This window comes from Carcharodon carcharias, chromosome 13 (genome assembly GCF_017639515.1).
Source record: "Carcharodon carcharias isolate sCarCar2 chromosome 13, sCarCar2.pri, whole genome shotgun sequence".
NCBI classification, from domain to species: domain Eukaryota; kingdom Metazoa; phylum Chordata; class Chondrichthyes; order Lamniformes; family Lamnidae; genus Carcharodon; species Carcharodon carcharias.
The window spans coordinates 870,569-885,061 of NC_054479.1; the positions used below are offsets into that span (position 1 = coordinate 870,569).

The 14,493-nt window shown below is 50.3% G+C and overlaps 1 protein-coding gene across 11 annotated transcripts in view; it reads left to right on the top strand.

Moving 5' to 3' along the window:
- The window catches only part of ncor2 (nuclear receptor corepressor 2), a 501,645-nt gene that overhangs the window by 406,692 nt on the left and 80,460 nt on the right, over positions 1 to 14,493 (top strand). For 10 of the 11 annotated variants that reach the window (XM_041202112.1, XM_041202119.1, XM_041202114.1 and 7 more), the window contains 3 exons: positions 4,069 to 4,317; positions 5,335 to 5,487; positions 6,228 to 6,353. In XM_041202112.1, coding sequence (XP_041058046.1) covers positions 4,069 to 4,317; positions 5,335 to 5,487; positions 6,228 to 6,353 — 528 coding nt within the window. The remainder of the gene's footprint in view (positions 1 to 4,068; positions 4,318 to 5,334; positions 5,488 to 6,227; positions 6,354 to 14,493) is intronic. The other variant, XM_041202116.1, reaches the window with a different exon arrangement.

Below are 14,493 nucleotides of genomic sequence, written 5' to 3' on the forward strand. Positions count from 1 at the left end.
CTTTACCAGGCTGTTTAATTAGTCCAAAGCTAAGGGCTGGATTGTTATTGGGTGGAGGGTGGCGGGTGTGGGCTGCTCATGGCCCCGCACCCCCAGAACTTAAGTCTGTTACAAACCAATAGACTGTAAGAGAGCACGTCCCATCACCATAACACACTCGGGGCGGGGGGGGGCAATGGTTGGGGGAAATCTGAAATGAGCAGATCTTCCACATCTTAGTCATTGGAAGCCCCACCCCCGAGAGCTGCCAGCCAGTCTGATTGGCCAGCAGTGCGAGCAGTGATCCCCGAGTTTTAGGGTGGGGAGGGATCAGGAACCCTCGGGAAGGAGAGGGCGGAGTTGCAGGTTTTAGAGTCTGGGTGGGGAGGCACAGAGGGAAAACTGTAATGAGTTACTGATTTATAAATTTAACTAAGCATGCTGATTGTTATTGATTCCTTTTCCACTTTGCCTTGATGATAATTATTGAGCTCACAGTGTCCAGATCATCCCGACCTCTCGCTTAGTGATTGGAACCTCATTCATGGTTTCTGAGTGGCACACACATTCCTTCCAATGTCTCATTTCTCACATATTGCTGCCATTCTTACCCATGAACAGATTTTATCCCATACTTTCATTAGATTCCTCGAATTTTACTAATTTATCAGCTTCCTACACCATCACATCTACTCCCCTCCCTTTCCCATCACAATGGGAATGTATCCAAATGTACATTTCCTTCAACAGTTTGTTAAAATGAGGGTTATTTATCACAACATGTTACTCAGAGTCCTGAGCCTCTATTGAATCAAGGGAGCTCTTTTACTAGTGACCCATGTGTGCGCACACAAAGTAGCTACTCAAACATGACACACACACACTAATGTCACACCTGCACATACATGTCCACGCCTGCACATACATGCCCACACCTGCCCCCACACACCCGCACCTGTCTCCACACCTGCCCCCACACGCCCGCACCTATCCCCACACGCCCACACCTGCCCCCACACGCCCGCACCTGCCCCCCACATGCCCACACCTGCCCCCACACACCCGCACCTGTCCCCACACGCCAGCACCTGCCCCCACACCTTCCCCCACACGCCCGCACCTGTCCCCACACCTGCCCCCACACGCCCGCACCTGTCCCCACACGCCTGCACCTGCCCCCACACCTTCCCCCACATGCCCACACCTGTCCCCACACGCCCGCACCTGCCCCCACACCTGTCCCCACACGCCCGCACCTGCCCCCACAAGCCCGCACCTGCCCCCACACCTGTCCCCACACGCCCGCACCTGCCCCCACACGCCCGCACCTGTCCCCACACCTGTCCCCACACGCCCACACCTGTCCCCACACGCCCACACCTGTCCCCACACGCCCGCACCTGTCCCCACACCTGTCCCCACACGCCTGCACCTACCCCCACACCTTCCCCCACACGCCCACACCTGTCCCCACACCTGTCCCCACACGCCCACACCTGTCCCCACACGCCCGCACCTGCCCCCACACCTGTCCCCACACGCCCGCACCTGCCCCCACAAGCCCGCACCTGCCCCCACACCTGTCCCCACACGCCCGCACCTGCCCCCACACGCCCGCACCTGCCCCCACACGCCCGCACCTGCCCCCACACGCCCGCACCTGCCCCCACACGCCCGCACCTGCCCCCACACGCCCGCACCTGCCCCCACACGCCCGCACCTGCCCCCACACGCCCGCACCTGCCCGCACCTGTCCCCACACCTGTCCCCACACGCCCACACCTGTCCCCACACGCCCACACCTGTCCCCACACCTGTCCCCACCCGCCCGCACCTGCCCCCACACCTGTCCCCACCTGCCCGCACCTGCCCCCACACCTGTCCCCACACGCCCGCACCTGTCCCCATACCTGTCCCCACACCTGTCCCCACACGCCCGCACCTGTCCCCACACCTGTCCCCACACGCCCGCACCTGTCCCCACACCTGTCCCCACACGCCCGCACCTGTCCCCACACCTGTCCCCACACGCCCGCACCTGTCCCCACACCTGTCCCCACACGCCCACACCTGTCCCCACACGCCCGCACCTGTCCCCACAAGCCCACACCTGTCCCCACACCTGTCCCCACACTGCCCCCACACGCCCGCACCTGTCCCCACACGCCCGTACCTGTCCCCACACGCCCGTACCTGTCCCCACACGCCCGCACCTGTCCCCACAAGCCCGTACCTGTCCCCACACGCCCGCACCTGTCCCCACACGCCCGCACCTGTCCCCACACGCCCGCACCTGCCCCCACACGCCCGCACCTGCCCCCACACGCCCGTACCTGTCCCCACACGCCCGCACCTGTCCCCACACGCCCGCACCTGTCCCCGCACCTGTCCCCGCACCTGTCCCCACACCTGTCCCCACACCTGTCCCCACACTGCCCCCACACGCCCACACCTGTCCCCACACGCCCGCACCTGTCCCCACACGCCCGCACCTGTCCCCACACGCCCGCACCTGTCCCCACACCTTCCCCCACACGCCCGCACCTGTCCCCACACCTTCCCCCACATGCCCACACCTGCCCCCACACCTTCCCCCACACGCCCGCACCTGTCCCCACACACCCACACCTGTCCCCACACCAGTCCCCACACTGCCCCCACACGCCCGCACCTATCCCCACACTGCCCCCACACGCCCGCACCTGTCCCCACACGCCCGCACCTGCCCCCACACGCCCGCACCTGCCCCCACACGCCCGCACCTGCCCCCACACGCCCGCACCTGTCCCCACACGCCCGCACCTGTCCCCACACGCCCGCACCTGTCCCCACACCTGTCCCCACACGCCCACACCTGTCCCCACACGCCCACACCTGTCCCCACACTGCCCCCACACGCCCACACCTGCCCCCACATGCACACACCTGCCCCCACACGCCCGCACCTGTCCCCACACGCCCACACCTGTCCCCACACTGCCCCCACACGCCCGCACCTGTCCCTACACACCCACACCTGTCCCCACACCTGTCCCCACACCTGTCCCCACACTGCCCCCACACGCCCGCACCTGTCCCCACACATACACCTGTCCCCACACCTGTCCCCACACTGCCCCCACACGCCCGCACCTGTCCCCACACTGTCCCCACACGCCCGCACCTGTCCCCACACGCCCGCACCTGTCCCCACACGCCCGCACCTGTCCCCACACGCCCGCACCTGTCCCCACACGCCCGCACCTGTCCCCACACGCCCGCACCTGTCCCCACACGCCCGCACCTGTCCCCACACGCCCGCACCTGCCCCCACACGCCCGCACCTGTCCCCACACTGCCCCCACACGCCCGCACCTGTCCCCACACTGCCCCCACACGCCCGCACCTGTCCCCACACTGCCCCCACACGCCCGCACCTGTCCCCACACGCCCGCACCTGTCCCCACACTGCCCCCACACGCCCACACCTGCCCCCACACCTGCCCCCACATGCACACACCTGCCCCCACACGCCCGCACCTGTCCATGTCTACACGCAACAAACACAATTGTTGACATCTACACACACCTATCGGCATCTACACGTACCTGTTCACATCTACACTAACCTGTTCACACCTGTCCCACGTACACATACCTGCCCATGTCTACACATACCTATCCACACCTGCAGACACCTTTCCACACCTGTCAACACCTACAAACGCCTGTCCACATCTACACAAACCTGTCCACACCTGCACACAGCTTCACATACCTACACACACTTGTCCACACCTAAACACACCTGAACACACCTACACATACCTGTCTACATCTGCCCACGCCTGTTGACACCTTCCCACACCTGTCAATGCCTACACACACCTGAACACACTTGTCGACACTGACACACACCTGACCACACTTTCCCTCACCTGCCCACGCCTGTATGACCCACATACACACACACACACGCCCACTGATGATTGCATAGGTGACAGTTTTGAATGCTCAAAGACCTAATGGTTTTCTGAAAGTTGAAAATTCAACAACTTGTAGCTGACATCTGAGCTTCTGAGCGACTGTTTATTCTCACATTGTTTCCAGCTGCTTACTGCCTTCCTAGACACCTGAGTGCTGCCCCCGGTTACCCTCACCCCTACAGCCCGTTCCTGCTGCGAGGCGGCCCTGAGGCTGCGGCCATGGAGAATAGACAAACCATTCTGAACGATTACATCACCTCGCAGCAGATGCATCACTCTGCTACAGCCGCTATGGCACATCGAGCCGACTTGATTCGGGGCCTGTCCCCTCGCGAGCACGCACTCACTCTGGGCTATTGTACCAACCCCCGAGGTAAGTGCTCCAATAATAACCAGCATGAGTTACTCCCACATTTCATAATTAAACCTGTGTTAATGTGAAGACAAGAACATTCCTGCAGCATAAGCTACACGTCATTTTAGAGAATGTAACATTTGTCAATAATACCACCACTGCTTGGTGTAAATTTTGAAATAGTTAAATTAATTTCAAATGCTTCCTTTACTCTAAGAACATCATTGGGAGGAATTTGCTTTTGGTGCAGGGTTGATGCAGGACGTTGTTTACAAATATTTCTATCCATGCATCCTGCCACCATTCCTCTATCCTTAAATTTTACAGCTCCCCAGGAATGACTCTGAATGAGAGTGTGTTCTCTTTTGCAATTTCCAGTCCCAGTGAAAGGAGAAACCATCTGTTACTGCGGTTTCAATCTTCAACACAAGCAGCTGTAGCGTGTTCCCAAGGGGAGTAGCATGTTCACAGGTGGCAGCGTGTTTCCAGGGGGCAGCGTGTTCCCAAGTCGAGTGTTCCCAGGGAAGGGGGTTAGGACAGTGTGTTCCCATAGGGACAGTGTGTTCCCATAGGGACAGTGTGTTCCCATAGGGACAGTGTGTTCCCATAGGGACAGTGTGTTACCACAGGGACAGTGTGTTACCACAGGGACAGTGTGTTCCCATGGGGAGTGTTCCCGGGGTAGGGCAGTGTGTTCCCACGGAGACAGCGTGTTCCCACGGGGACAGCGTGTTCCCACGGGGGCAGCGTATTCCCAGGGGGGCAGCGCGTTCCCACGGGGACAGCGTGTTCCCGAGGAAGGGGGTTAGGACAGCGTGTTCCCACAGGGACAGCGTGTTCCCGGGGAAGGGGGTTAGGACAGCGTGTTCCCACGGGGTCAGCGCGTTCCCACGGGGACAGCGCGTTCCCACGGGGACAGCGCGTTCCCACGGGGACAGCATTCTCCCACGGGGACAATATGCTTTAAAGTCAGATCTATTCTGCTTATATCAAATGTAAGTTTAAAAATAATAAAAATATGTTATTGTTTTCCAGAAATCCTCAGCCTGTCTCAGGTTCCCCATCTCCCAGTCCTGGTGCAGACTCCCACAGGGAACAGCAATCAGACTATTAACCGCTTCACATACATCCCAGGAGAAACTGCACAATTCCCCACTCAGCCCTACCGCAGGACAGCACATTCACCCGGTAACCAAATACTCTCAACATTTATCACTCAATACAGAGAGAGAGAAAAAGAGTGGGAGACAGAGAGAGAGAAAGTGTGTGTGACCAGGGTAGAGAGGGAGAGAGAGAAGAGACTGGGGGAGGAGAGAGAGAGAGACGGGCGGGAAGAGAGAGAGAGACTGGGGGGGCAAGAGAGAGAGAGAGAGACTGGCAGGAAGAGAGAGAGAGAGAGAGAGACTGGGGGGCGAGAGAGAGAGACTGGGGGGCGAGAGAGAGAGACTGGGGGGCGAGAGAGAGAGACTGGGGGGCAAGAGAAAGAGAGAGACTGGGGGACAGGAGAGAGAGAGAGACTGGCGGGAAGAGAGAGAGACTGGGGGGCAGGAGAGAGAGAGAGAGAGACTGGCGGGAAGAGAGAGAGACTGTGGGGCAGGAGAGAGAGAGAGAGACTGGGGGAGAAGGAGAGAGAGAGATGAGGGGAGAGGGAGAGACTGGGGGAGGGAGAGAGTTGTGTGACTGGGGTGGAGAAGGAGAGAGAGAGAGAGGCTTGGGGGGAGAGAGAGAGGCTGAGGGGTGGGGGAGAGAATAAAAGGAAGAGACCAGGTGGGCAGGGGGAAGCGAGAGTGTAAGTGGACAGAGTTTGCTGATTGGTTACAATAAATTCTCTAATATCTAGGGAAAATTTTCCCATTAAATTAAGATTTTGGATATTCTATTTCTTCCTTTTGTTGAAGCATGAGTTTCCTGTTCATTCTCTGCTTCAGGGGGAGTCACTCCTATCAGCAAAATAACTGGTACACAGAGCTCAGAACGAGATCAAGAGAGGGAGAAAGAGAGGGCCATACCATCAGTTGTAGTCGCCACTGAGCATTCATCTATGTGGAGAGCTGGTAAGAGGACCCTGGGGGTTGAGGGGTTGGGGGGGTGGAGGTGGTGGAGGGGCAGGGGGTCGGATTGATGCCCGATTTTAATAGTATAGGAGTTTTAAATCAGTTAAAATTGGGCCTTAATACAGACTGATTGTATGTTGTATTGATCCTGTCTTTGAGTCAGTGACATTGTTCATCCTGCACCTTTAAATATTTGGAGGATTGGGAATGTTACACCCTTGTTTGAAAAGGGGAAAATGATAAACTAGCAATTGCAGGCTAGTCAGCTAACATTGATGGCCAGGAAAGTTTTCGAGACAGTAATCCAGAACAAAGTTAATTGACACTTGGAAAAATCTGGGCTAATAAATGAAAGTCAGTACAATTTATTTCTTGACTAATTCTCTGAGGGTTGAAGAGGGTAAATGCAGATTGATGTGTATATAGACTGTCAAAAGGCATTTCATAAAGTACCACATAATAAACTTGTTTGAAAAATTGAAGCCTATGAGATTATAGGGACATGGTATTGACTAAGAGACAGAAAGCAAAGAGTAATGGTGAAATGTTTTTCAGACTGGAGGGAATTGTACAAGGGTGTTTCCAATGGTCAGTAGAAGGACCACTGCTCTTTTTGATGTATATTAATGACTTGGACTTGAATAGCCAGCATAATTTCAAAGTCTGCAGATGACTCAAAACTCAGCAATGTAATAAACGATGAAGAGGACAGACAGACACCTGGTGAAATGGTGGATGCAATTTAACTCAGACAATTGTGAAGCGATGCATTTTGGTTAGAAGAACAACGAGAGACAATATAAACAAGTTTAAACAAGGCTGCAGAAGCAGAGAGAGCTGGAGGTGTCTAAACAAATGTTGGAAGTTGACAGGACAAGTTAGGATGTTAAAAAAGCATACGGGACCTTAGCTTTATAAATAGATGTTTAGAGTACAGAAGTAAGGAAGTGATGCTGAACTTTTACAAACATTGGTTAGGTTCGAGTTGAAGGATTGGGTTCAATTCTGGGCACCACACTTAAGGAAGGAGATCAAGGGTTTGGAGAAATTTACCTGAACTGGGTTATTGTCACCTTTATTTTAGGGATTTTGCTTTTCATAATCAGACAGAACAACATAGCTTCAGCAGAAATGACATCGAAGATATGTGTTTATCAGACATGCTGTTTCGTTCCATCATTCTGAAAAGGAACAACTAAACATCGGTGCATCATATTACATTAAATTATAGAAAAAAATGACCTTACATGAAGCCTGTAAACTCACTGGTTAGGCCCCAGGCAGCTGGACTAATGTGTCCAGTTCCAGGCTCTAGGACTCCAGACTTTAGGAAGGACGTCAAGGCCTTGGAGAGGGTGTAAAGGAGATGTACCAGGGAAGAGGGACTTCAGTTATGTGGAGTGACTGGAGGAGTTGGGATTGTTCTCCTTCGAGGAGAGAATATTAAGGGGAGGTGTAACAGTGAAGTTTAAAACTGTGAAGGGTTTTGATAAAACAAATAAGGATGAAGTGGTGCCATTGACAGAAGAGTTGGTAACTGGAGGATACAAACTAAGAACTAGAAGGGGATAAAGTTGTTGTGATCTGGAACACGCTGCCTGAAATGGTGGAAGCAGATTCAATAGAATTCAGTCCACTGGAATTTAGAAGAGTAAGAGGCAGCTTGATTGAAACCTTTAAGATCCTGAGGGGTCTTGTCAGGGTGGATGTGGAAAGGATAATTCCTCTTGTGGGAGAATCTAGAATTAGGGGTACTGATTTAAAATAAGGGGTCACTCATTTAAGAAAGAGATGAGGAGAAATATTTTTTCTGAGGGTCGTGAGTCTTTGGAACTCTTCCTCAAAAGGCAGTGGAAGCAGAGTCTTTGAACATTTTTAAGGCAGATGTAGATGGAATCTTGATAAGCAAGGGGGTGAAAGGTTATTGGGTTAGGTGGGAATGTGTAGTTGAGGTTACAATGAGATCAGCTGTGATCTTATTAAATATCAGAGCAGGCTCAAGGGGCTGAGTGTCCTATTCCTGCTCCTAATTCATATGTTCATATGTCGCAGAATCACAGAATTTTAACAGCACAGAAGGAAGCCATTCGGCCCATCGTGTCTGCACCGGCTCTCCAAATAAGCATTATGACCTAGTGCCATTGCCCTACCTTTTCCCCGAACCCCTGCACATTGGATGATTATTTGAATAGAAACAATACCCTCTTGAATACCTCAATTGAACCTGCCTCCACCACACTTCCAGGCAATGCATTCTAGACTTGAACCACTTGCTATGTGAAAAAGTGTTTTCCCACATCACATTCGCTTTTTTTGCAAATCACTTAAAATCTGTTCCCCCTCGTCCTTGATCCTTTTACGAGTGGGAACAGTTTCTCCCTATCTACTCTGTCCAGACCCCTCTTGATCTCTTTCAAATCTCCTCTTAGCCTTCTCTTCTCCAAGGAGAACAGTCCCAACCTCTCCAATCTATCCTCATAGCTGAAGTTTCTCATCCCCGGAACCATTCTTGTAAACCTCTTCTGCACTCTCTCCAATGTGTTCACATCCTTCCTAAAATATGGTGCCCAAAACTGTACACAATGTCCCAGCTGAGGTCTAACGTGTGTCTTATATAAATTCAGCATTACCTCCCTGCTCTTGTACTCCATGCCCCTATTAATAAAGCCCAGGACGTTATATGCTTTATTAACTGCTCTCTCCACCTGTCCTGCCACCTTCAATGATCTATGCACATACACACCCAAGTCTGTCTGCTCCTGCACTCCCTTCAAAATTCCACCCTTATTTTATATTGTCTGTCCATGTTCTTCCTACCAAAATGTATCACCTCACACTTCTCCACATTGAATTTCATCTCCACCTATCTGCCCACTACACCAACTTGTCTATGTCCTCTTGAAATTCCACACTGTCCTCGTAGTTCACAACTCTCCCAAGCTTCGTATCAACCGCAAACTTAGAAGTTGTACCCCTGCACACCAAGATCTAGATTATTAATATATATCAGGAAAAGCAAGGGTCCCAATACCGACCCCTGGGGAACTCCATTACAAACCTTCCTCCAGTCCGAAAAATCCATTGACCATTACTCTCTGCTTCCTATTTTTCAGCCAATTTTGTATCCTCATTGTTACTGTCTCTTTTATTCCATGAACAATAACTTTTCTCTCAAGTCCATTGTGTGTCACTGTGTCAAATGCCTTTTCAAAGTCCATGTACACCACATCAACAACATTACCCTCATCGACCTTTTCTGTTACCTCTTCAAAAATCTCCAGCAAGCTAGTTAAACATGATTTCCCCTTTAGAAATCTATGTTGGCTCTTCCTGATCAACCCATATTTTTTCATGTGACTACTAATCCTGAATAATTGTTTCTAGAATCTTGCCCACCACTGAAGTTAAACTGACTGGTCTGTAATTGCTGGGCTTATCCTTACAGCCTTTTTTGAACAAGGATGCAATGTTTGCAATTCTCCAGTCCTCTGGTACCACCCGAGTCTGGGGGAGACTGAAAGATTATGGCCAGTGCCCCTGCAATTTCTATTCTCGCTTCCTTCAATATCCTTAGATGCATCTCATCCAGTCCCAGTGCGTTGTCAATTTTAAGTACCGACAGCTTATTCAACACATCCTCTTTATCAATTTGAACCCTTCTAGCGACAGAGTTTCCTCATCTGTCACCGTGACCTGGGTAGTATCTACCTCCTTGGTAAAGACGGATGCAAAGTATTCATTTAATACCTCAGCCATGGCCCCTTCATCCATGTGTAAATTCTCTTTTAGGTCTTAATAGGCCCTACTCCTCCTTTTACTATTTATATACCTATAGAAGACTTTGGGATTCCCCTTTATGTTGGCTGCCAGTCTTTTCTCATAATCCCTCTTTGCTTCTCTAATATGCTTCCCCCCACCCGAACCTTCTGTACTCCTCTTGGTTTTCAATTGTATTTTCTATCTGACTCCATGCCCACTTTTTCTTCTTTATCTTAGTTTCAATCTCCTTTTTCATCCAGGGAGCTCTGGATTTGTTTTCCCTACCTTTCCCTTTCAATGGAATATACCTTGACTGTGCCTGAACCCATTCTTTTTTTGAAGGTAGCCCATTGTTCAGCTACAGTTTTTCCTGCCAATCTTTTGTTCCAGTCTATCTGGCCCAGCTCCCTTCTTGCCCCATCGAAGTCGGCTCTTATCCAGTTAATTATTTTCACTCTAGATTGTCTATCATCCTTTTCTATCATCATCCTAAAATGTACAATACAATGCTCACTGTCTCCTAAATGTTCCCCCACTGACACTTGATCTGCTTGGCCCAACTCATTTCCAAGAACCAGGGCTAACAGTGTGTCTATTCTTGTTGGATTGGACACATACTGCTGTAGAAAATTCTCCTGAACACAATCTAGGACCTTTTGCCCCTCTCCGCTCTTTACACTACCACTGTCCCAGTCTACATTTGGGTAATTAAAGTCCCCCATTATAACTGCTCTACAGTGCCTGCATCTCCCTGTAATTACCCTGCAGATTTATCCTTACAGAACATAAGAAATAGAAACAGGAGTAGACCATTCGGCCCCTTAGCCTTTTCTGACATTCAATAAGAACATGGCTGATCATCTTGTGTTTTGATTTCCACATTCCCATTTATTCCCGATAACTTTTGATTCCCTTGCCTAACAATAATCTATCTGCCTCGGCCTTAAAAATATTCAGTGACCCCACCTCCACCACCTTCTGAGGCAGAGAGTTCCAAAGTCACACAACCCTCTGAGAGAAAAAATTTCTCCTCATCTCTGTCCTAAAAGAGCAACCCCTAATTTTAAAACACTGCCCCCTAGTTCTGGACTCACCCACAAGAGGAAACATCCTTTCCACATCCACCTTGTCAAGGCCGTTCAGGATCTTGTAAACTTCAGTCAAATCACCCCTCATTCTTCTAAAAACTCCAGCGGAAACAAGCCCAGTCTGTCCAACCTTTCCTCATAAGACAACCCACTCATTCCAGGTATCAATCTAGTAAACCTCCTCTGAACCACCTCCAATACATTTACATCCTTCCTTAAATAAGAAGACCAAAACTACGCACAGTATCTGAGGTGTGGTCTCATCAATGCTCTGTATAACTGAAACATAACATCCTTACTTTTATGTTCAATTCCTCTCATAATAAAGGATAGCATTCCATTAGCCTTCTTAATTACTTGCTGTACCTGCATACATGCTGTGACTCATGTACTAGAACACCCAGATCCCTCTGCACCTCAGAATTATGCAGCCATTCTCCATTTAAGCAATTCTCTGCTTTTTTGTTCTTCCTGCCAAAGTGAACAACTTCACATTTTCCCACATTAAACTCCATTTGCCAGATCTTTGCTCACTCACTCAACCTATCTATATCCATCTACAACCTCCTAATGTCCCCTTCACAACCTACTTTCTTACCTACTTTCTACATCCTTCTCACTATTTGCGGTCTATAGACTACACTGAGCAATCCTCAACTCTAGCCAAATTGATTCTGTTCTTGAATCCTCTGAGACATCCTCTTTCTCCAGCACTGCAACACTTCCCTTAATCAATACCACCACCGCTCCTCCTTTCCTATCTCTTCCGAACACCTTGTACCCAGGAATATTTAACACCCAGTTCTGCCCTTCCTTGAGCCAGGTCTCTGTTATTGCCACAACATCGTATTTCCACATGGCAATCTGCATCTGTAACTCCCCAATCTTATTTACTATACTCCGTGCATTCACATACATGCACAATAACCCTGATTTAGATTCTGTTACTTTCTCCCTCACCCCGACTTCATCTATTAACTTATTATCTGTCCCTCCCAGTATTATGTACCCTGGTATTCCTCTCTAATATTTTCCCGGCCGAGTTAGTTTGAAGCCCTTCCAACAGCACTAGCAAAATGCCTTGCAAGGAACTCAGTCCCAGCTCTGTTCAGCTGCAACCCATCCGGCTTGTACAGGTGCCATCTCCCCCAGATCCAGTCCCAGTGTCCCAGGAATCTCCCTCCTGCTCCATCTTTTCAGCCACGCATTCATCTGCCTTATCCTCCTATTTCCGAACTCACTGGAATGTGGCAGTGGGAGCAATCCGGAGATTACTACATTAGAGGTCCTGCTTGCTAATTTTCTACAGAGCTCCCTAAATTCTGATTGCAGGACCACAACCCCCTTCCTACCTAAGTCATTAGTCCCAATGTGGACCACAACCTCTGGCTGATCACCGTCCCCCAGAAGAATGTCCTGCAGCCACTTTGTGACATCCTTGATCCTGGCACCAGGGAGGCAACATACCATAGACATGACTCCAGGATGGTCACAGAGACGCCTGTCTGTTCCCCTAAGCTGTGAATCCCCTGTCTAGCTCTTCCTTTCTTCTTCCTCCCCTCCTGTACAGCCGAGCCGCTCGTGCTGCCACAAACCTGGCTCTGACTGTTCTCCTCTGAGGAATCAGCTTCCTCACCAGCTTCCAAAATGGAAAACTGATTTGTGACTGGGACCCCAGGGACTCCTGCACTACCTGCCTACTACCCTTGGACTACCTGGTGGTCACCATTCTCTCTGTCTCCAAGCCCTTAAGCTGCAGTGTGACCACCTCTCTGAACATGCTATCCACGTAGCTCTCAGCATCGAGGATGTGCCACAGTGACTCCAGACACCGCTCGAGCTCTGAAACCTGGAGCTGAAGTTTCTGCAGCTGGCAGGACTTCCTGCACATGTGGTCAGCCAGGATACCAGTAATGTCCATAACTTCACACATATTACAGGACACGCATTCCAATTGACTGAGCTTCCCTGCCATGCCTTAACTCTACTTCCTTTATGTTAACTTTATTTTACTTTGGATTATTTATAATACTTTTTTATTTTGGCCCTAAATTTCCCTTATTCCTGCCGCTTCTCAGTTAAATCCAAATACAGCAACTCGTTTAAAAATATTACACTTTTCTAATTTACTCACCAGGTCCTACTTACCAAAGCCACTACTCTTCTTTGTGAAAGGTATAAAAGGAAAGGAGCATTATGTGTTTACATATGTTTATATAATAGGAACTTTCAAAATGAAATTGGGTAGCTCTTTCAAAGAGCCAGCACAGGAACAAGGGGCTGAATAGCCTTCTCCTGTTCTGCGTCATTCTACACAGAGCTGAAAAGTATGAACCCATCGAGCCACATAAACACACAAGCAGGTTTTGAAAAGCCTTATTCAGCGAATTCTGAATAAAATGTTGGTGTAACAATATTTTGTTTGGTACTAACAAAGGAGCGTGGGAGGGGCCTTTGGTGGTGATGGGGGGGAAGGGGAGAGGCCCGCGATGGTGGTGGGGGAGGGGCAGTTATGGTGGGTGGAGAGGGGCTGGGGGCTTCAGGTGGGTGAGGGTCGAGTGGGGGAATGATGCGGATTGGGGACCATTCTATTCCTTTTGCCCCACAAGAAGTGCTGGAAAAGGTACTTCTGAAACCAGCACCTCCCTTCCACTGGCATAAATTCCAAATCCAGGTTATCCACATATCAACCATTAAATTTTCAGTCAGATTCTCAATCGCACTGTGGGAACTCAATTTCAATATATGTTACTTAACTATAAAATTGTCACTCATCCCAAGATCCACTGCTAGAAAAATATTGGTGTGTAGTGTGAGGTACTGAGGTTGCACTTCCCAGTTTTGACAATTTAACTCCCTCAACCCATTTTCAACCATCAATGAGGGGTTAGCATCAAGGTCTGAGTGTCCAGTTGTACTAACAGCAGTGAGGTGGTAGTGACTGCCCTTGACATCAAGGCTGCATTTGACCAAGTGTGGCATCAAGGAGCTCTGGCAAAACTGGAGTCAATGGAAATCAGGGGGAAAACTCTGCGCTGGTTGGAGTCATACCTAGCAGGTATGTTGGAGGTCAATCATTTCAGTTGCAGGACATCACTGCAGGAGTTCCTCAGGGTAGTGTCCTCAGCCCAACCATCTTCAGCTGCTTCATCAATGACCTTCCTTCCATCATAAGGTCAGAAGTGGGGATGTTCACGGATGATTGCACAATGTTCAGCACCATTTGTGACTCCTCAGATACTGAAGCAGTCCATGTCCAAATGTTCAGGTTTGGGTTGATAAGTGGCAAGTAA